The 23,160-nt window shown below is 40.0% G+C and overlaps 1 protein-coding gene across 1 annotated transcript; it reads left to right on the top strand.

Annotated features, from left to right (window-relative positions):
• The first annotated feature begins 266 nt into the window (after positions 1-266).
• Positions 267-19,792, top strand: LOC134661086 (uncharacterized). The gene is made up of 10 exons (XM_063517005.1): positions 267-1,703; positions 2,658-2,853; positions 9,024-9,180; positions 9,705-9,865; positions 11,276-11,442; positions 12,066-12,206; positions 12,851-13,015; positions 13,932-14,157; positions 14,994-15,150; positions 17,291-19,792. Exons 1-10 carry the CDS (start codon positions 891-893, stop codon positions 19,179-19,181), a joined length of 4,074 nt encoding a protein of 1,357 aa, XP_063373075.1. The 5' UTR covers positions 267-890; the 3' UTR covers positions 19,182-19,792.
• The last annotated feature ends 3,368 nt before the right edge of the window (positions 19,793-23,160 follow it).

Raw genomic sequence — 23,160 nt, 5'->3', positions numbered from 1 at the left:
ATGAAGTCTAGTTGCATATCTATCATTTCAAAATACTGTACACCCTATAAATATTATATGTAAATGCAATGATTGCATCTTATGTGATGTTTTATGTGTACATACAATTTAATATTGCATTATATTGTTTTAATACTTTTAAAAATTGCGAATAAATAGACACTCATACAATGTTGTTGCAGTTAACTCATGAATAACTTTTTTTGTGACACAGTTTCACTCTCAACAACGCGTTTGTGCTGCTATAGAGTTTGAACACAGCTATTAATAATTCATGCGAAAATCGTTTTTGTTCTATTCAGATAAGGACGAAAGTAGCAAGAACGATTTTGACATTTGACAGTCTCGGACTACGTGCGCAATGGTACCGTCGTTTGGGTAGCAGGAATGCCCCCCTCTGTTGATTAAAATTTGAAACATTATTATATGCTTCTATCTAAACAAGGTCAACAGTTTTCATCAACTCTACAACGAAAATAATTAAGAATCAGTGTATATTATGCCTTTATCTTTAAAGAAAGTGCTTTTTGTCCGTCATTATCTAAGATACATGCGCGAGTGTCCGCGAAAATGATCTGTACTTTGTTTTTCGCAATCACATCGTTACATGAACATGGATGACCTAAAATGCGAATACGTGAAGAAGAAAAGATGCTTTGGACTGTCACAAGTAACGTTATCAACGGCAATTATAATGTCCTGTGTACCGACTATGATCAATCGAAAACATATCTTCGCATAACGATCGTTGAATTTTCGATGTACAAAAGTGAAAATGTGATGTGTCAAACTGATTGTTTACGTCGCGGCGCACAGGTGAGCGTGAGCTGTTTGTAGTAGTGGCACGCAGGGCGGCGAGGCTGCCGCGGCCAGGGGCCAGGTGCGCGGGCATGGCGGGTCGGGAGAGCCCCGCCAACGGCGGGTACGAGGCGGCGGAGCCCGCGCTCCGTGTACGCAAGGACCTGTTCGCGGAAGTGCGCCTGCCCAAGCCGGGCGACGTCGCCGCCGATGTGGACGCTGACGCGGACGACTCGCAGCAGGACCTGCTTGAGGAGAGCATCTCGTGCGTCAACCTCGAGACAGATTTCGAGAAGAGCATTGATGAGATCGCCAATCAAAAGCTGCAGGCCAATGGCGCCCTGTCGCCCCCGGAGCGTCGGCACCCGCGCTCACGGCATCGCAAACACAAACAGCACTCCAGGCACAACTCCCACTCCCATGGAGAGCAGTCACCTCCTAATGGCTGCCTCCCGCAAAAGAAGAAAAAGAAGAAGTCTCGCCACAACCACTCACCCACCAATGCGGTGACATTACATGTGAAAGGTGGAAAGAACTTGAACTTAGTGAGTAGTAGCGAGTGCCAGGTAGAGCAGGATGCTGACGAGGACAGTTCGGAGGATGAAGTGCTCAAATTTAGTGTGAAGTTACCTTTAATTAATGTAGTGCGGCAGAGTGGCAAGCCATACAGTCACGAACTTAGTCAATTATCAACAAAAAAGAGCAAATCCAAGGACTTTGTGAAGGAAAGAAGGACTCATACTGTGACACCGTGTAGTGGAAAGCCCAGATCTATGTTAGATATTTGTAGTTCCAAAAGCAAGAAAAAATCTAAGAAATCGGATAGTGGCCCCACATATCACAGTCAGATTGTGGACACTAATACTATTAAAATAAAAATTAGAAGAACCAGTGTTCATGAAACGGTAAGTTTTTTTAGAGTATTCTATGTGTAAATTTTAGTAGCTGCATGATCTCTGTGTTTTTAGACTAAATGTATAGAAGATTTATGGAAATGCAATAATATAGTACAGTCAATTTCATATAATATGTATACATTTCTTTATCTTAATCCATTGCAATAAAGTGAAAAAATGTATACATATTTATGAACTTGATGACTGTACCATTCAAACAAACTCCTTATTATAATTTTAAATATGTTGCAAAACTGTAGGAATGCATGTTTTGTTTTGATTCATCCTTTCACTACTATTATTTCAGTTTTATGATAGCTGTTACACAGACAAAGCATTTAATGTACACTAAATGACTGTGAAATAAATAATAGTGTGTTTACTCTTATTTAAACTCTGAAATTATTTCAATATTCAAATAAAAAAATCCTAATCTTCAGCTTTGCTAAGACTATACATTGGAAATAGGCATTAAATCAGTACCTAAATGGTTGTCACTAGCTTATTGCCTATTGCACTTGTTCCAACTTTTACCTTTCTTATACTTATTTTAATTAATTATATGAAAATAAACATATTCCTAACCAATAGAACAGATGTTTTCATATTTCAACAAAAACAGCCCTCCTATGTGACTCATCTTGAGGTACTCTCCCCAGCTGTCCCAGAAATAACTAATCTCATAATTTCCCTAATAACATTTGTAACATATTATGACTACTTTTCTTTGTTGTTTCCCATTTTGGTATGTTTCTAGACCACTGCCATTTGAGTTTAACATAGGTATTCTAAAATTATTATAAATTATAATCAACATTTTTTTTTCCTAGTGATCTACTTATGTTATTTGTTTGATTTAAATGCACCACCCAATTATATGATGCTTATAATATAGACTTTTTATTATTCAAACTAACTGCCAACCGCAAATAAAGGTAAAGACATTAAATTGTATGATTAAAGGTGCCGCCGACCCCGACGTCGATAGCCGACATCGGCCAGAGTAAGTCTAAGAAGAAGCGCGCGGCGTCGCCGGTGTGCAGCGTGAGCTCGGGCGAGGAGTACGACCCGGCGCACCCCGAAACCGCCGCCGCCGTCAGCGTCGCCGCGCCCAAGCCGCGCCACCCGCCAACCAAGACGAAAAAATCTAACTCTAAAAGTAAGCCCTTTTTATTTTATACTTGGATTGACCAGTGTGATTGATCTGGGGGCATGGCAGTGCCGTCGCCGTCGAGCAAAACAAGTGAGGGACGGCCGTACCATCCTTAATTTTCTCGGAAGTCATTCAGGTCATTTTCAACCTCTGGTAATTTTATGCTTCAAACTTTCTCAGAAACTTCAGAACTATCACCTAAAAAGTAAAAATCCTTACAAGTAAACTATCTAATGGACAATGGACATCTAAAAAATTAAGTCACTAGCACTCTTGTCTTGTTTGGAGTATCCCAAAACTTTTATGTGCTACTCCTTTTCCACCAGAAAGGGTATTGTCCTAATGTGGGCTATATGTCTGGGCACAAAAGTCTATACAATGGGTACTAATTCTGATACTGTTGTTGCAAATGTTTTTATTTAAACTAAGTTGAGGTGGATTCTAACCTTTTGTGTTACTTTCACTAAAGAGTTATTAATTGTGAAAGAGGTGTAAATTGTAAGAAAACAATTGTCCCCACAGTAACAGCCGATCTAGATGGCGATACACGGCGCTATATGTTTTGTGATACCTAACTGTTAACCAATTGTCAATTGTCAACTTGAAAACCTGAGTATATGAAGCCCAACAGGGCCATGTGCCATCTATATTAGCTGTAAAATTCAAACCACTAATTTGTCATAAACTTATACTTAATATTTGCTTTCACTAGCGCTATCACGCCAAGTCAAGAGATTAGTGCACGTTTTTTAAGTGATTCCTGTATGTGAAAGTGCTACAATTGCCTTAGACTTAAGGCTTCGTCACACAGGCGCGTTTTCCGGGCGGGGCGTGAGCGTGGCGTGAGCGTTTTATATGTAAAAGCGGCGCGCCCCGCTCACGCGCCGCTCGGAAAACGCGCCTGTGTGACGAAGCCTTTAGACTTATATACCTCCACACTGGCCACTCTGTATTTGTCGCGTGACCAAGTCGCGTGAACCATTCTAGACCATCATGCTATTTTCATTCTCAACAAAAGGCTCTACAGCTGTATAAGGGACATTATTATCATTTACCATGGTAAGATATTGACAACAACCTAACTACAGTAGGGCTAATTTACCCATAGAGATTGTATACCCCTTATTAAGCCATAACATAGGATGCAGTTATGCGGCTGAAGCTGAACGAGATGGGCATATGTATTGGTTAGTAACCTCTTTGTCATGAGATTGTGAACAACAGAGCCGAATAAGCTACGAAATTTCGTGCCACAAAATGACTTATAGCTGTATTCTGTACGCTTTCATGTATAAGGGTTATAATGTCACAGACTGAACAATCTAATTCACACATATGTGTAAGTAATAAAGTGTGTGCACAAGCTTTAATAATTCGTGTATCGTCAGGGATATTTCAATACTCATTATTTACTCGTAATTATTATATAGTGTTGATCAACAGTAAATAGATTTTTGTTTTTCTATAATTTTCTACCGACAGTTGTTTTCTTCAAAACTAAATCGCTTTATACTCGTATGATTTAGGGAACATACTCGTAAACGCATAATTTTGAATTGCAATTGGATCTGTGCCTTATGGTGTTGCCAATTATTCATATTAAAGCAAGAAAGAAATGAGCGTTCCATACTATTTCCTACCACTTCATACGTACTTCATAGTTAAAAAAAAAACAATAATAATAGGCCGGTCTCATGTTAGGCTGGTGATGTAGCTCTTGTGAGTCGGCAGAATTGAAGTGTTATATCGGCTTGTCTAATAAAAAAACCGGCCAAGTGCGAGTCGGACTCGCGCACGGAGGATTCCGCACCATCAACAAAGAATAGAGCAGAACAAGCAAAAAAACGGTCACCCATCCAAGTACTGACCCCGCCCGACGTTGCTTAACTTCGGTCAAAAATCACGTTTGTTGTATGGGAGCCCCACTTAAATCTTTATTTTATTCTGTTTTTAGTATTTGTTGTTATAGCGGCAACAGAAATACATCATCTGTGAAAATTTCAACTGTCTAGCTATCACGGTTCGTGAGATACAGCCTGGTGACAGACGGACGGACGGACGGACGGACGGACAGCGGAGTCTTAGTAATAGGGTCCTGTTTTTACCCTTTGGGTACGGAACCCTAAAAACCATACCCTCCACTTTTTTGAATATATTTCCATGAATCCATGTATTTAGGTTTTTCTTTTCTTTAATTGTGATTCAAGATGTAAAAAGGTAAAAAAAACTGAGACAATATTCTTGTCCAAGGCCGAAAGAACTCTTAATTCTGAGTAGAAATAATATATGTATTCGAAAAAGAGGAAGTATTTTTTTTTTAAATGAATTTGTACTTAAATGTGTACTGATTACTGATTTATGAATGCTGTCTTATTATTATTTGTTAAGTTAGAACCTAGCTTTCGAATGGTTTCGTATAGCTTGTTTATCCTTATTGTAATACTGCATTGCGAATTCATTGCCATTAAGCGTTATTTCACATACAGCTCATGTTGCATTTCCTGAAAACTGAGAACATGTATTAACATAGGAACTTTTCTCTGACATATAGAGTTCCTGCAGCATTTATGCTAATTGGTATCAAATCAACGAAGAACATTACTGATAATTTTATAATTAACAGATTCTTCATAGATTGCACGAATCGAAAGTCTCTTAAGCCTGCGAATGTATTTTGTCTTATGCAACAGGTATTTGTGCTTATTGCCATAGAGAAAAAAATACATAGAGTGCTCACTCCATACATCAGTTTTAGTACCAAAAAGACTATTAGCATCTAGCATCGAGTAGCGAAACTATCAGTACAGCTACTTGACAATAGATGTAGCACCGACCGGAAAGTCTTATGCTGTTGAGATAAGACTTTCCGGTCGGTGCTACATCTATTGTCAAGTAGCAGTACTGATAGTTCCGCTACTCGATGCTAGATGTAGACACTGAAATTAATAGTCTGAACTGATGTATGGAGTGAGCACTTTTGTCTTACTATATTTCTCTATGTTATTGCTAAGCGAGCGTAATAATAGTTATTTGTTTTACAAGGGGCAAAGATGTTGTTTAACCGCTCGTGCGAATATTGATACCCGAGCAAGTGAAAGATTCCAAAATTGTTCCAAAAACGGAATCTTGAGCGTTGCGAAGGTTTTAAAGCACGAGGGTTAAACAAAATTTTACCTCGAGTGAAACACAACATTTTTCACCACACCAACACAAAGAAAATACTAACTGTAAAACAAAATCAAAGCAAATCAATTCAAAATGAATGTTATAAAATATTTATCATCCAAAATACTCATTTAAAAGTCAATTCTACCAGCTAACATAAGAAAACAACTCAAAATTTGCATTTGATTACTTTGCCTCACATGTTGATAAAATGCAACATTCTTACCAGGTTTTGAACAATTAAGAGAGCCTTTACCGGTTGGTGTGACGAAACATAATAATATCAATGAATCTTTACTCGAATCGAACCTTAAATTAAGTAAGTCAGTTGATTCGTTCTTGGTGATTTATTTATGCTTACGCTACATTTTAACAGACTTTTAAACTTCCTTTTCATAAGCAATAATATCTTTTTATAAATTATTGCTGTCCACATATTCCTAGTTTTCCATTAGTCTTATTAGTTAATTTTATTTTATTAATCTACATGGCACTGCATTTTTCCATATCTACGTTTTTTTTTAATTCGATTTATTAAATATCTTTATAACATCAATATCATAATTATCTTAACAATTAATTTTGCAGCGCGAAATTTAAATAACACAATTCGATATATGCATTTTACTCAATATTTAAGTTTAAGGCGTATACCTAATATGCGAGTAAACACTAATCCATGTGCAAATCGGGCCTAGTGCACTAAATGTGTTATATTCACGGAAGAAAGAATGAGCGCGCCGCGCTCTAAGGGGAAACGGCATGAGCCTGGATTAGTATGGGAACCTATGTCGCCAACACGCTGTCACAAAAATTGGCCATATTTTCTTATTTCGAAAGGGATTATGAGCCCTCACCCATCAAAATAATTTGAACCTTACAGTAAAGAAAATTATGTCGAAATTGCACTACGATTTTTATTTATTGTAAATAGTCATTTATGCTCTATCCCTTTTACACTTGCATGGCTTTTCCAAGAGTGAATGCGATAGGATAAAATATTCGACTATGACGTTGACACATGCGATAGGGATGTGAATGATTCGGTGTGATATCGATAAACGCTTATTAATAATTAGTGTAAGTACACGTAAACTACTCAGTTTTTATACATATGTATACTATATTTTCTGGCGAAGATTAAGCTAGGTACCTGCTTACTTTTTAATAAAAAAATGCTTGTATTGAAAGTAATCAAGCCACCAACTACGAATATAACTGTAAGCAAGTATATAATAAAAACTGTTAATCCTTAGCCACTGGGCGGACACGCCATACATCAGAAATGATTTGCGTTTATATGTGTGCGCGGCACGTCTGTACACGCGTCAATGTGCATGTGTGGGTAAGTCGCTTTACTGAAAGGACGCCAGAAGTCCGACAGATTCATGTTGCGGCCAGTCGCGGGGCGAGGTAATGCGAGTCGGGCGGGGCGGTTCGTGGCCGTTCTGTATGATAATACTATTACTTATACTGTGCCTTAGCACACCCCATAGAAAATTTGACTTTCGCGCCTTTTTTTACTGACAAGATTTGCTTGACCAGCTATATGAACAATATTTTTTGCACTTATACGAACAACTTATACACACTAATGCGGACACGAATGCTGCTCTGATGTACGAGCGAGATAGCGCTATGCACGTTTTTACCGGAGCATGGTGCGTACTCGCATCCAATGTGAAGACCGCTTTAAGATTTGTGCAAGAGCGTGGAGCGGGCTTTAATAGGGCAAATACCCGGCAGTAAAATTATGTGACAGCTTAAAACTGACACCTTACCTACTCGTATTTGATAGAGAATATTGACAAATATGCATCCTGGGTAGTTACTAGTTGGGTACAATACTATAAGAAAAACTTTAAATCAAATGATCCATTGAATAGCAAAAAATAAGTAAGCACATATTTTGTACATAATATAAAATGTGCATAAGCGACGACTTTTTCGATATGATCATCTAGAGGAAAAACAAAAATAAATTACTAAGAACATGTATGAACATAAACAAAACGAACTGTGTATTTATACAAACATCGACATCGATAACATTTTTGATATGGTCTTCGCACTGTGGCCGAATAGCGCACCCGTACATGACTTTTACGCTAAGTAGATATCAACCTTATCTCATTTACATAAATTTGATTTTTGTACTAAACAATCCAAAAATCCTTGCGGAAACCGAAAATGTAAAAAATATTGAAATATTACATGAAATAATACTTACCGATTATATGAAATGCCTCCATGTCTAATATTTTTTGGTCCGCTAGTGTTTTTACACTCCAAATTGGAGCAGCACGGCATATTTGTAATGATTTCTAATTTTAACTGGAATCGTTTTCACATCTGACATCTCATAAGCGCCATACTGAACTGACACACGACTGACAGTAGCCTGTAGTGAAAGTGAGTTTAGCTAAACTTAATGCTGCCACACGCTATACGTTTCGCTTCTATTACTTCTTTGTTTTGTGGTTATATTTATTTAGTTATGTCAATTGATTGATTTTGTTTAGACTCGATTTACCTATAGTTTAATCTAGTAGTTACTATTACCCGTAGTAGTAACAGTAACTCTAAAGTTAACCCAGGTGTATAAAAGTGTGTATCTCTCTGTCTGTGGCATAGTAAGTCCCAATCGTGAAAAAAATGGTTTAAATTTGTGTTTATTTTATTTATAAATATGCAGTTTCTAATACTGGTAAATACACAGTCCAGTACACAGGTGCCATCTAAGTAAAATATCATCAGTGATACAGTGATATGACTATGTAAACCTTAATCCATGCATGCATGGTTTTCCAGTGGTCAGTTACTTATTACTTAGGGGCTATTTATAAATGACGTAATCGGATGCTGGTAGCATGACTTAGGACGAAACGGGGTCATTCGAAGCATGATTTTTGGATGATTTTAGGGGGGAGGGGGGTCAAAATCGTCAAAAATAAATGACGTAATTTATGAACAGCCTTTTACTACTTGCTAACTCTTATTTTATGTTATAGGTAAAACCGAAAAGACTGACAAAAGTAGGGTTAGCGGTTCGAGCAGTAAGGAAAGCGGACCCCAGAGCGGGTGGGCGAGCTCCATGCCGGAAGAGATTCTCGTAAAGATTTTCGAATACATAGTGGCTTCACAGGGGACTTTGCCGTCCGTTATCAAGTAAGTCCTTTTATCTGGAGTTTATGTTTGAACAATTGACATTCGGGATTCGGTTCTGCCTGATTTATCATGTTATTTTGTATGGACATTTGATGGATTTGGAAAATAATATGAAATAAATACTGTTTGTGGGGATTATGTTTATTATATACCAGCGTAATTTATACTTAACATCTGGGTGACCGAGCTTCGCTCGGAAAACATATAAAAACTCGAAAATGCGCGTTTTCCCAGAGATAAGACCTAGCTAGATCGACTTTTCGCCCCCGAAAACCCCCATATAGCAAATTTCATCGAAATCGTTAGAGCCGTTTCCGAGATCACCGAAATATATGTATATATAAATAAACAAGAATTGTTCGTTTAAAGGTATTAGATTAGATAGATTATGTGCATTTTATTTTCTAAGTTCGTTGGAACGTTATTATAACATATGTTATTATAATATATCACATTATAACTTGGGAATATAATAAAAAGCTTCAAAATGGCTCGTTGTTGATGTGAGTGTGAATTGGTTTCAGGCTTGGTAAAGTGTGCAAGCTGTGGCACGCCGTCAGCCTCCGGCCGGAGCTGTGGAAGCAGGTGGACCTGGCGCAGTACACCAGCGAGACGCACAAAACCGATTACAGACTGGTTTCGCTCCTCGAAAATCGGTTATCTCATTGCCAGAGTCTTAATATCGGTAAATATATTTTTAAATTCGGGCAGCCTGAACCACTATATTTAAAGTAAATTCACATGTGTTAGTACAGTTTTACATTGAACTTTATTCTGAATGGTATCATTGAAATATTTTCCTCATGTTTTAAGCAATTTTATATGTTTTACATGAGTTTGCCCGGCGTGGATATTTGAATACATCTTGCGATTTATATTTATGTTTCGACTGTTTTTGTATTTACTTACAGGTCAGTTCATATTAAACGATTTATACATTTGCATCACAGTTCAAGTTTAAATTTGAGATTTTTGTTTAAGCATTACATTATAAAAACCGGCCAAGTGCGAGTCGGACTCGCGCACCATCAACAAAAAATAGAGCAAAAAAATCGTGTTTGTTGTATCGGAGCCCCCCTTAAATATTTATTTTATTTTATTTTTAGTATTTGTTGTTATAGCAGCAACAGAGATACATCATTTGTGAAAATTTCAACTGTCTAACTATCGCGGTTCATGAGATACAGCCTGGTAACAGACGGACGGACGGACGGACAGCGAAGTCTTAGTAATAGGGTCCTGTTTTTTACCCTTTGGGTACGGAACCCTAAAAACGACGAAGATGAACAATTCGACGCTTTTTCAGTAACAAACGACAATGTCAGTGACGTTTACTGCTGCCTTTACTACACCCACTTTTAGCTTGAAGCCGCACTTTGCGCGTGACCTGAAGATCACACCCTCTTTAAGGTTTAAATAGATGTTGCGAGAACTCTCACGCGAGCTTAGTCTAACATAAAACACCAGATAATCATTACAAAAACATCGACATCAGTTATTTTTAAACACAGTTTCTATTTAATCAATCGGATTGAAATATAAAAAGTAGGTGAGTTGACCGTGACGTCACTACACATGTTTTCATATAAATTCCATATTAGCAAATCGTTTTGACGGGTCTAAAAAAGAAGCTGATTTGACTAGTAGAAAAGTAGCCAATTCGACGGTCAAATACCGCATCGTAACAAAACCCTTGTGCCCTTAGCCGCACTACATATGCATGTATAGTTTGTAGCTTTCTAGTAGAGACCGAAGGCTTATCCTATTGTCCATTGTTCAGTAAAACCGCACGTGCTACTTACCTGCAAAAAAGGGTCCTAATTATTCTATTTGGCACCTGAGCGCGGGCTAGTCCAACGCTCAAAAAACCAGTGTAGGTGCGCTCTCCGATAACGCGCCTACGTTGCCTTGTTACGCATCTCGATGACACATTTTAGACTGGTTCTGTAGCGTTCGACTCGCCGGCACTCAGTAACCGAAGTACCGATTTTTTATGCAGGTGGTTGTGGCACGTGGCACGAGCGGTTTTTCTTAACAATAGACAATAGGATTAGCCTTCGGAGTCTATTAGAAAGCTACAAACTATAATTTGCAGCCCAGTGGAAGGTGTGCAACGTGTCGTGGGTGCTGGCGTGCCTGGTCGAGTACTGCCCGAACCTGGCCGAGCTCAGCGTGGCGGGCTGGAGCCGCCTCACGCCCGAGCAGCTGTACGACCTCGCGCAAGGGCTGCCCAAGCTTCAGCGGATGGATCTCTCACTCACGGTATGTACGAGGATTCCTAGGAATCTGGAGTTACGCTGAACTGTCATTCCCGCTATAGTGTCGTTTGTATTGGTTGACTGTTGGCTGGTTTGGCTGCTTTATTTAATCCATCTAAAACGAAAACATCATAGTTAAAACTTACGAGAGACGCCAGCGTTAGGAAAGCTTCAATTATAGCATTCTTTTACCTACATTTTCAAAGTAAGTTCTCCGTATTTCAACTTTGAAAGTATATTTGACTCAGTTCTCGGTTTACATATTTCGCAAATTATGACGGTAATCTGTCATGACCATGATGCTATTGAGCTCATTTTAGTGCGTTATTAATTCGGTGTTACTTGTAATAAAACTTATTAGGTATGTTTCACATCATCTTGCCTGCATTTTTGTTCAAACATCAATATGTGTCTTGGCTCCAATTAATTCTGTGGAGTGGTAAAATAAGAAACACATTTTAGATTTTTTATAGTATGTATTTGCAAAGCTCCACTTATGGCAACATCTATATTAAATATTTGTGTGTGCTTATTGTCCAAGCAAAAGAGACTATAGGAGTGAAATATATGAATGCCACTGAAATTAATATTCCAAAATAGTATATGAAGGTTGATGTTTGTTTGTAGTCGGAGACGGGCGGTTCGAGCACATGTCTCTCGGCGGGGTCGATGGCGCGCCTGGCCGCCAGCTTCGGCGAGCGCTTCACACACCTCACGCTGGCCAACAACAAGTTCACGGCGCTGCCTCAGATACTCTCCTCTATCGCGGTACGTGCTACTCTATCAAATAACTGTGGTCACAAAAGTTATAACTAAATCTAGTTAAATAGATGGAAAATGAGCAATTTATCATAATACATTGGAAATTTAAAAAATATATGGGAATAATAAAAAAATACAAGGCCTTAAAGTTTTTTTTTTTTTTTTACCTTTCAAATAGGAATAAAATAATGATACCATTCGATTCCTTACATTTTATTTAAAAAAATATTGTATGCAACCATATACATAAACGCATTATTTCACCGACAAAATCGCAATTTCCTTGTTTCCCATACATTGAAACGGCTTCTAACGTTACATGATGACGTAACGATGTATTGCCATTTTCTGTGAAGCGTTTCGTCAGTAAAGTGCGGGTGCCAGACTTTGACCATCATTTGTGACTTTTGTATTGCTTTAAGACAATGGGTCCCATACAGACATTTGATCCTCAAAACAAACCTGATCGACTGATACCATTCATAAAAAATTTACAAATACCCTATTCATACAATGTCAAACCTTTTGCCATCAATGCACAATCCTGTCTGATCGATTATGTCAGATTGTGTCACAGTGCTCATGTTGCTTTGACAGCTTCAAAAGCGTTCGACGGCCTTCGGCTCGATAATGATTGTGTTTGTTTACAGGCGCACTGTCCGAATTTAGAGGTGTTGGATATATCGGGCGCGCGAGCTACGTCGCACCCGGCGGCAGTGCCTCTGGAGGCGTTGCAGAAGGGCTGCCCCAAGATGAGGGTGTTCAGTGCCGCGAACTCGCAGCTAGTACTGGCCTCTGCTACTAAGTCGCAACAGGTGTGTAGTCCTTTAGGATGACGTGGATGATGTAACATAGAGATTAGAGGTGTTGTTCAGGGCTGCGAACTCGTAGCTCATACTGGTATCGGCTACTCTAGCTGAGGCTTTCTATGACGAGTATAATGAATGAACATACAGAAGTGAGTTAGAACTCATTTTTTCAGACAATAGGGATGTTTCCTGTACTTAAAATAAATTATTTCAAACCGTGCACGAAATAAAGCACCCGATAATTATTAGAAAAACATAGACAGCAGCTATTTTTAAACACAATTTGTATTTAATAAATCGGATTGAAATATAAAAAGTAGGTGAGTTTACCGTGACGTCACTACATTCGTTTTCATATAAATTCCGTATTAGCAAATCGTTTTGACAGTTCTAAAAAAGAAGTTGATTTGACTAGTAGGAATGTAGCCTATTATAGATCTAATACGTATTCACGCAATGCATAGTTCAAGGACACATCACAAGTATTCGACAAGTGGTTATACAGTGTGTAAGTCCAATACGGGCAATAAACTAAACCAGATATAGAATTTACACGTCTAATCAGTAATTAAGAAGTTTTTTTAAGATACACTTAATTATGACCCCGTAATTATTTTTTTTCCGATGTACCGAGCAGCAATGTACTGCAAACATTAAGAAACATAAGATGACATGACATTACGAGATACGAGCTTTTTATTGTAACTGCCAACAAGCGTTCACAGTTACTTTAAAAAGCTCGTATCCCGTAACTTGTGTAGTGTATTACATTGCGGGCCGAATTATTTTGTATGGTTAAAAAATTCATTGTATTTCTAAGTAAAATCTATCTCAATATACTTCTTAGGTCCTGTGCTAACCACCGTTTAAATTTTCGCCTGTATTGGATTTACACACTGTATAGTATGTTTTGTTGAACAAGATGGAGTGTGTCGGCTGGACGATGCTGGAGGAGCTGTCGATCGCGGCGGAGGCGGCGACGGAGCGCCTGGGCGTGGGCGAGTACCGGCTCGGCGACGAGGCGCTGGCGCGGCTCGTGCGCGACGCCACGCGGCTGCGGCTGCTCGACCTGCGCGGCCTGCACCGCCTGTCCGACTCGGGGCTGGTGCGCGTGCCGGCCTGGGACCTGCAGCACCTGTTTCTGGGCGGTGAGTATAGTTTGTAGCTTTCTAATAGACCCCGAAGGCTAATCCTATTGTCTATTGTTAAGAAAAACCGCTCGTGCCACGTGCCACAACCACCTGCATAAAAAATCGGTACTTCGGTTACTGAGTGCCGGCGAGTCGAACGCTACAGAACCAGTCTAAAATGTGTCATTGAGATGCGTAACAAAGGCGCGTTATCGGAGAGTGCACCTACACTGGTTTTTTGAGCGTTGGACTAGCCCGCGCTAAGGTGCCAAATAGAATAATTAGGACCCTTTTTTACAGGTAAGTACACAAGTTGCACGTGCGGTTTTACTGAACAATAGACAATAGGATAAGCCTTCGGGGTCTACTAGAAAGCTACAAACTATACCAACTGAGTGAACGCTCGAACGGAGTGTTGGTTATGCTGGACATTTTGCCTATTGTGCGTATTTTGCGTGAAAAACGAGGTAGCGCTATTATAACCACCACCCACAAAACACACAATGTTTTCAGGTTACTAACTGCCTCCTTTAGTGACCTCTGGTATCTACTCATATATACTTCTACCTGTTTACAGTCTAGGAGAATATGTTTAGTTTGTACCAAAGATAATTTGATATAGAGGCGGATTCTCGATGTAATTTTTTTAGCCATGGTAAATTTACTGCTATTTTCGCCCGCTTGCCAAAACTTTTTGAACGCCATTTGACTTTGATCCTTGTTCTTTCACTGATATGTGTTAAATTTATTAAATGTCTAGTTAGTTTGTTTCAACAAACCAAAATACAGTGAGTGATAAATTGAAATTTTTGACAAAGAACTTATTTAGATATAATGTAAACCGCTCAATCCAGGTTGCAACGTAACCCGCAAGAGTAACTCGTGCCTGGAGCTGATCTGCGAGAAGTGGTCGCACAGCCTGCTCGAGCTGGACCTGTCTTGGGCGTCCGCCGAGCGCGTGCTCGACACGGCCGTGTGCGCGCTGGCCGACGCGCCGCACAGCAAGCTCAGGTATAGCTGAGAGGCGAATGCCACAGACAATCCAACCTCTAGACATAGCATAGTCGCGCTACCCCCTCTGCCACACATACGGTAGCGTTACTCCATCTTCGAGTCAATCCCGTGCCGTGATTGGTCCGTGTCTTTGAACGGACCAATCACGGCACGGGATTCGCTCACCTCGTCCCCCCGCACCCCCGTATTTTTGGCAGCATCGGTTTCATGAAAGAATTGGCCTAAGCTCAGTCTAGAGGTTGGATTGTCAGTGGGCGAATGCACATAAATATACTGGATCAACCAAATCTTGTCAGTATAAAAGGCGGCAAATTTGAAAAATCGCGGGTTAGCAATACTGTGTTCTAATAATTCCAAAATCGCGTGTCATCTGTGTGTTATCTGTGGAATGTGGATCGTGAATGACAGCCATCATCTTATTGTTTACATTCTGAATCGTTTCTATTTCAAGAGAAATTTCTGCTGTCACCATTAAATACCAAGATTATGCATGACCTCAAGCAAAGCTAAGGTGCCTACAATGTACCATCATGCTCGTTGACGGTAAACATTACTAAAATTTGAGGTTATGATAATTCACTCGAACTGACGTATGAAGGGCGGAAAAATAAACACGTTTTGGTTCGATGTACATTGCTGCTTTTCTTAGCGCAATTCTGCTCTTTGAGTGTTACAGGTGTTACCCTACTTTAATTTGCAGTACATTGCTACTGACAAGATTTGCTTGACGCACTATATAAACATACACGGTGTTTTTATTCAGTTCCGTTAACTTGAGTTAGGGGACATAGTTAATTTTCGTAAATGTTTTTTTTTCTTAAGAAATAATATATTCTGCATGAATCGTTGTTGTAACACGGGCATTATAAAAGTCACCCAAACAGGCAAACAATTGAAAACTATGAATAAACTATAATATATCAATTTCGAATATCGATGTTTGAAGTTTGAACACTAATCAATATGCAGACAGGCCCTAAAGCTCTAAGACCCTAAGCTCTAAGTAGTGTACACGCTCGTAGGGGCCTTATCAGATAAAAATGATTGATTATCTTCAAAATGGAGTTAATTAGAATACCGGTGTCTTTGAGAAAATAACTTTTTCTACTCCCGTACGTTTATTTGTCATTTAAAGGGTCGTCCACACACCTTTAAAACCCTACCTTATAGTTGTCAAGACAAGTCTTTAGTCTATTCCCCAAAAAATTTGCATTTGCGCATACACGCAGTATCTTTTTGGCACTTTTTCGATACTTCGTGTAATGATCACTTAAAAAATATAGAATGAAATACATTGTTGCCAACCTTATTTTAAATGTCATCTCTGACAAATAAGTGAACCACATAGACATGTTTTTTGTTTTAATTTCATTCATTCTTTTTCCGCCCGTACCATTTTTGTACTTCTTGAATAAAAAATATTTGTTAAAGTTACAATTTTATTTCAAAGTAAGTGCTTGGTCGTAGAAAAAGTATTGTATGCAACGTTGTTTAACTGAGTTCGGCTTCGCCTCAAATTTTTACTCACGCCACTTGCCTTTTTTGACCTCTCTTAAACAACTGTTGCATAAAATACTATAATTTAAGCTCGCAAATATACCCTAGTAAATAGTACAGAGTAAAAAAAACACGGTGTTTAATAGGGAGTATTACTGCAATGTTTTGCCGCCAGAGTGCAGCACTAGTGACTTAAGTATACCATAGAGTAACTTATACATACTGTACCTTAAACTGTTTTTTGACAAGTTTTCAGACAATCAAATATGACATTGATACATCAAGACGGTTTGCATACAAAGGACCTACCGGGGAACGCGAAATCGAAACTCAGCTATCTGCCTCTTTATCGCTCGAATATGCAAGAGTGATAGAGAGGTTAGATAACAAAATGTCGACTCTCTCGTTTGCGGTAGACCCTTAGATTGTTTACTTGTTGTTGATGTGGCGCCCCCTACGCAGACTTTCGCGTAATATTCCCTATTCTGAATTTAAAAATAACGCTGACATTTTCATAGCCTTTATGCGACTGTTGTGTGTGTGAGGCATCTCCATCGTGCGATACTTTCAACTTTTACGTTTAAAATAAACCGTATGTTTGTACCATTAAAAATCTTCACATGATAATTTATTTCCACAGAACTTTGAACTTGTTCGGGTCATCTGTATCGTTAGAACCTGTGAAAAAGATTCTAATGCGGTGTCCGGAGCTGGAGTCGCTGAACTTGGCGGCGTGCCGCGCCCTGCCGCGCGGCATGAAGCGCCTCTACACCGGCAAGGAGCTGCAGAACCTCAAGGACAGCTACGACCCCGCCAAGGCCAAAACCAAGGAAGACTCCGACAAAGAGGACGCCGACGCCTCGAGTAAAAAAGACAAAAAGTGTCGAGACGACTTTAAATCGGAGTCCGCCAACACGCCCAATCGTGACGACGACGAAAAGTCCGCTGCCAAAGTAGAAGCCAAGTCACCTGACAAGTCTTCCTCGAGCGTTTTCCAGGAACCTAAAAGCGTATCCGATACCACCGTCATAACTGATAAGAAGCTTTCCGAAGTATCGACGAAATATTCACCAGATTCTAAGGCGGAGTCTTCCACTAGCAAAGATGGCGTGGACACTCCCGTCCACACTCCAGAGGGCAAACATTCTACGAGAGAGCCGACTCCGAAACTTCTCAGTCCCATCGTACAGTCCAAACCCGATTCCTCCTCCACTCCGAGATCTGATTCGGCCAAAACTGATCTCGGCAGCCCCCACTTCAGTCCCGTGCCAAAACCCGATAGTCAAGTGCAAAATAGTCCCGAAGTATTATCAGAATCCTTCAAAAGCAACTCCTGGAACCTGGGACAGTTTAAAACGACCCCGACACACAGATCTGAAGCTAGTCCTCTCAATCGCTTAGACAGCCACAGCAGAGTGAAAGCTAGTAAAGTTATAGAACAATGTAGCCCAACAACGTCATTAGAAAATAAACTTAGTCCAGAAATCGTGGGAGCCAAGCAGGATATAAAGAATCCTAATAGTTGGAATTATGGTAATTATAGTCCAATGACCAGGCAGGATAGTCAGTTCCCTTCCCAGAAGAGCCCATATTCTGCACAACCGAGTCCGGCGCAACCCAGCCCGTACTCTGCTCAGCCTAGTCCGTACTCCACTCAACAAAGTCCATACTCCTCCCAACCTAGTCCTTATTCCGCCCAGCCTAGTCCTGACACCAGTCAAATGGTGAAATCAGACATCCCTAAATCTGGCGCTTGGAACGCTGGCAATTACAGCCCGATGCCAAAGCACCACGCCCCGTTTTCGCCTCATCCGTCGACCCACACGAGCCCGGATCCTGGCCTAGGAGTTAAAAGTGACTCCCTTAGAAGTAATCCCAATAAAACTCCCGGTCAGTATAGCCCTATGTCGCGGCAAGATCGATTGCACCAGAGTCCGTACTCCCCGCGACCCAGCGCAGAAAATGTCGCGTACAACAACAAAAAGAGCCCCGGCGTCGGCGGTTACAGTCCCATGATGCGGCCAGACTGCCACCTACCGAGCCCGGACGGCGGGCAAAGCTCGAGGCCGACAATTGGTCGGACGCAGGACGTGTTCGGACGGCAAGCGGCGAAGCTGTCCGACATGATGGCCGGCGGCGGCACGGAGCCGCCCGGCGCGTGGGGCCTGGACAGGTTCAGCCAGCTGGGCAACCCGAGCATGGAGTCGCTGGTGTGGGGCGCCGGCGGCTCGTACTCCGCGGAGTCGACGCACGCCGCGCCGCGCCTCGACAACATTCCCCCCATGCTGAACACGCCACCCCCGCAGGCGTGGCCCGGCCTGCCCGCGTTCACCTCTAGTGCGCGGAGACCCAATAACGATATGAGTGACCCGTGGACATTAGGTCAGTTTCGTGTGGAGCCTCCTCACCAAGTGCACAATACGTTTGTGGAACAGAACGTGTCGTTCGACTCGCTGAGTGCGCCGCACGCGCTGCCGCACCTGCCGCAGAGCTACCTGGGCGACGGCTTCTCGGGCTCGCGTCTCGAATGACGCCCGGCCGCGCACCTCACCGCGTTCACGGCGTATGTATACACCTTGAACAATTATCATGTAGAGATTGTATATAAGATTATCTTTTTTAGATGTAGCATTAACAAGCGTAGGTTTGCATTAAAATTATTTTGCAGCCTATGATAGGAAGATGAGAGCTGAATGTTATATAAGTAATTCATCCATCTTAGAAGTTGGATTATACACTGAGCTAGATTTTAGAGTGATTCTTTCTTACGATACCAAACAGTTTTCATACCGTTTAAGAGACCAAGATGATATTCTGCTTTCCCGATGCAGCATCATGTTTTCGTGGAGGCGATAAGTTTTTACAATCTGCAGGTACAGATATTTTGCCCTTGATTAATTACACCGGAATAGTACATCGTACAGGAGTTATATATGTGTATATATAAATATTATATTGACGTATATACTGTCAAGACCTTGTTATTCGAGGAGCCACATGTTTTACAAATATACCTCAGTAGATTATGAAATAGTGCCTCAGAATCTCGATAGTGAGTATAATACAAACGATTATTAGAAGCAGAGGTTTGAATCATCAGTTAAAACTACTACTGGCTGCCAGAGAGGGATGTAATGAATTATAATGCTGTAAGTAACGCGCGTTACTAGTTAACCTTATACTATCAAGGCTCAGTTCGAGTCATGTTGAACGTTAACAGATTCGTTAAATGTGTTAAGTCAACCCATCCTCTCTGAAGGTGTGCGTCGAGATAGTAAGCCTTGAATATACAGAAGCATGCCTCTCGTTCCGCTCCTAATATTGCAGCATCTGAGTACTTATTTCGCCTCGAAAAGCATCCATTTGTCCCGTGAATCTTAACATTATACATAGGCTAAGTGTTGTTTCTCTCCTATTTTCTTGATATTATATTATTGTTGATCAAAACTGTGTGGTACATCGTTATTCCATAATATTAAGGACCAAACACACCGGTGCAACTTACGCAGTTGCGTATGCATGTAAAAATCTTCACGGTACAAATGGCTGCTGCTCATTATAGATGAGGCTTCCTATTTTCATCAACTTGGTCTTATAATTTTATATTTTTTTTAAATATGTAACAGTATGTACTATACTCCAAAACATGCAATAATAATGAACATTCCTTTTGTATAAAATATTAAACAGTTGTTTTCAGATTGCAAAATATTATCTGTATACAAATATTTGTATTATTATTATGCTTTAGATAATTGTTTAAGTTGTTTTGTGTTACTTCTTCAAAACACCATATCAGATATTTTCCATTTTATAAATTTATCATACATACTTATTTATGGTAGTAGAACATCACTCTGATTATAAGAAATAGTATATTATCACAAAGCTCACATCCATATTCTTAATGAAGCTGTATTGTTTGTCGAACAGAAGGTCTCAAGTGGAATATAAGAAGCTGCTACTTTCTTATTCGACATACTGGCATACAGATAAAATTGGTCAAATTGTGACGCAGCGTTCTTAAAACTGTCTAAGCTGACTATATTCTCTTGTCCAAAGAACTCGCAATATAACAAAGTGTCAAAGTTTGATTTCTGAAATAGTTTAAGAAAATAACCCAACATCCCATTTGTTACAACGCTTTAGTGTAGCATTCACGGCATCGTTAGAGCAGCTATTAGTTATCGTAAGGTGTTTGTCACGGATTTATGCGAGAAACGCTAGGACATATCTGCAGTAAATAAATAAGGTTATAAAGTGGGATCGGGGGAGTGATGGCTTGTGACAAAGAACTGCCAATCGTTCGCACTCGTGCTAAGTATACAGAACAGACCTCGCTAGCCTTGAGTCAACTATTTAAGCAGTGTTTTTATATCCCAGATATAATGATTGCTCGCTTGGCTAATTTATTACCCAATCATTCTGCGTTTGTACCAATTTTGCATTGTATTCTAGAAATCTAAACAAATTGGAGCAAAAGAACTGTCATTTTAGTATCTGTGATATATAAACTAGGTTCAAACCTCGCCCGGAGCGGCATCGCGAATAAAGATGAGTCAACCGCTGATTTTTTCTGTCGTTTCCTTTTTGTGGAAAATGTTCAAAATCGGGGAAATTGGCATAAAGGCGTGTATGGCACTTAAGACCATTGCAAGTACGCTGTGATAATTACTCCAAAAAGTATTTTTTTTATTTCCATTTTTAAGCTTATGTAAGTTGCGAATCTTAACGCGAGGTGTAGCTCACAGAGCCACTAGTGAATTATAAAAGTAAAAATTTACAATGTAGTCAATATGTATATTATCCGTGGTATTCTCCTTGACACATGCCATCGCTCGCCTAACCATAACGGCATAACGCAGGTGAGCGATTTCAATTAGTCACTATTTGGCCATTATTTTCTTACTCACTAAATGAACTTCTAAATAGGCCACTCGCACCAGAACTGTCGTAATATGTACATACGTGGCAGTACTGCACAAGCTAACAGTGGTGGAGCGTCACGTCACACAAACCCGTTGGCAAGCTTGAGCTAATTTGGTCCGGTTTACGCTATGAGACCTACATAGAGTTTTAACCTATCAGTAAACTACTTAAAGTAGCATTTGCACTGACTCCTTGAATATTCAACTTAGAATGTACTGATTTTTGATTCAATGGATTGTGTTATTTTTATTACGGGGATTAAACCTGCTCAACTTTCAGTTAGGCTTGTAATTGCAAAGCGAGTTCTTCAGACGCTCTGCCACAGCAAACTCGTATGATTCGACCGTTTGGTTACGGTTGTACGTTCACTGAAAATGTAAAGCTCGGAAGGTGACCTAACCTGATTATTGTTCGAATTTAAACTGTTGTGAGACATACTAACATTGAATAATTTTACGGTTTAGACTCACTTGTTTTAAGACACTCGCGCGACATGCGATACACGGCCGTCGTGAACGCTGCTCGCACTGTTAGTGCTTGAGAAAGGAGACCTAGGCTCTCCGAAACATGTCGCGCGAGTGAATTAAAACAACTGATTATTGTTATGCATTTCGCGTGGTGAAATATCTGTGTTCCTAGTAAGGTCGAGTCTTCGTTACGCCTAATTGCCTGGCTATCCATATGGAAGACAGTATTGACTAAGCCTTATTACTAAGGTTTGATTTGTTAACAATTGCTGTATTTGTTGTGTATATCCTTAATGACCGCACGTGGAAGTTAGGTTAATACGTACCTAATATGGTAAAAAAATTACTTAGATACGCTAGCCTCGTGCCGCTCAATGTACCATCACGCTCCGCGATTGTTGCGCCATTTTTAGGGTCCTAGCTAAATTGGCTGTTCAATTATTTGACTATAGAATTTTAGCAAGAACTCTAAAAGGCATAACAATACCGTGTGGTTATTGTACATTACGATGTACATTCTGTTTTAATGTAGTTTCAACTTTCTTATAAATAGACAAAGTAGCACACCTCATAAAAAAATCTAACAAATGAAATACAACCCAATTAAACACTCAACGAGATTGAAACTTTCCTAGCAAACATTTTGTATGGTGGGTGGCACGAGGCTAGGACTCGTCCCTTAGGCTAAAACAAATTTTACAGTACATATGGGGCTACTTTTCCGCACTAGTGCGTAAAATAGCACTTTTCGTGCGTATGTCTAAACTTTAAAGTGCCATATGTACTGTAAAACGTTGTTCGATACACGTGCGAATAGGTAATTCGCAACTCGTGTCGATTTAAAACACTCCCTTCGGTCGTGTTTTAATTTATCGCCACTCGTTTCGAATTTCCTCTTTTTCGCACTTGTATCGAAAATAACTATTCACAAAGTAACTGCCATTCGCCCTTTTATCGGCATACAAATATTAAAGCAATAAAATTTTGTTCATTCAGATTACTAAGCAAGTATCGTTGCGCAAGAGACTTGCTGGGCCCACGCCTTATATACGCGCGGCGGTAGCGCTATATAGAACATAGAACTTATTTACATTTCTTCGCGTTACAAGATATA

This window comes from Cydia amplana, chromosome Z (genome assembly GCF_948474715.1).
Source record: "Cydia amplana chromosome Z, ilCydAmpl1.1, whole genome shotgun sequence".
Classification (NCBI taxonomy): domain Eukaryota; kingdom Metazoa; phylum Arthropoda; class Insecta; order Lepidoptera; family Tortricidae; genus Cydia; species Cydia amplana.
This window is presented reverse-complemented; position numbering and strand designations above follow the sequence as displayed.

Excerpts from the sequence above, each read along its gene's own strand:
- LOC134661086 (XM_063517005.1), top strand. The coding sequence starts at position 891 with ATGGCGGGTCGGGAGAGCCCCGCCAACGGCGGGTACGAGGCGGCGGAG. Across the intron at positions 2,854-9,023 it reads GAAAAAATCTAACTCTAAAA|GTAAAACCGAAAAGACTGAC; the intron begins GTAAGCCCTTTT and ends TTTATGTTATAG. Across the intron at positions 12,207-12,850 it reads AGATACTCTCCTCTATCGCG|GCGCACTGTCCGAATTTAGA; the intron begins GTACGTGCTACT and ends GTTTGTTTACAG.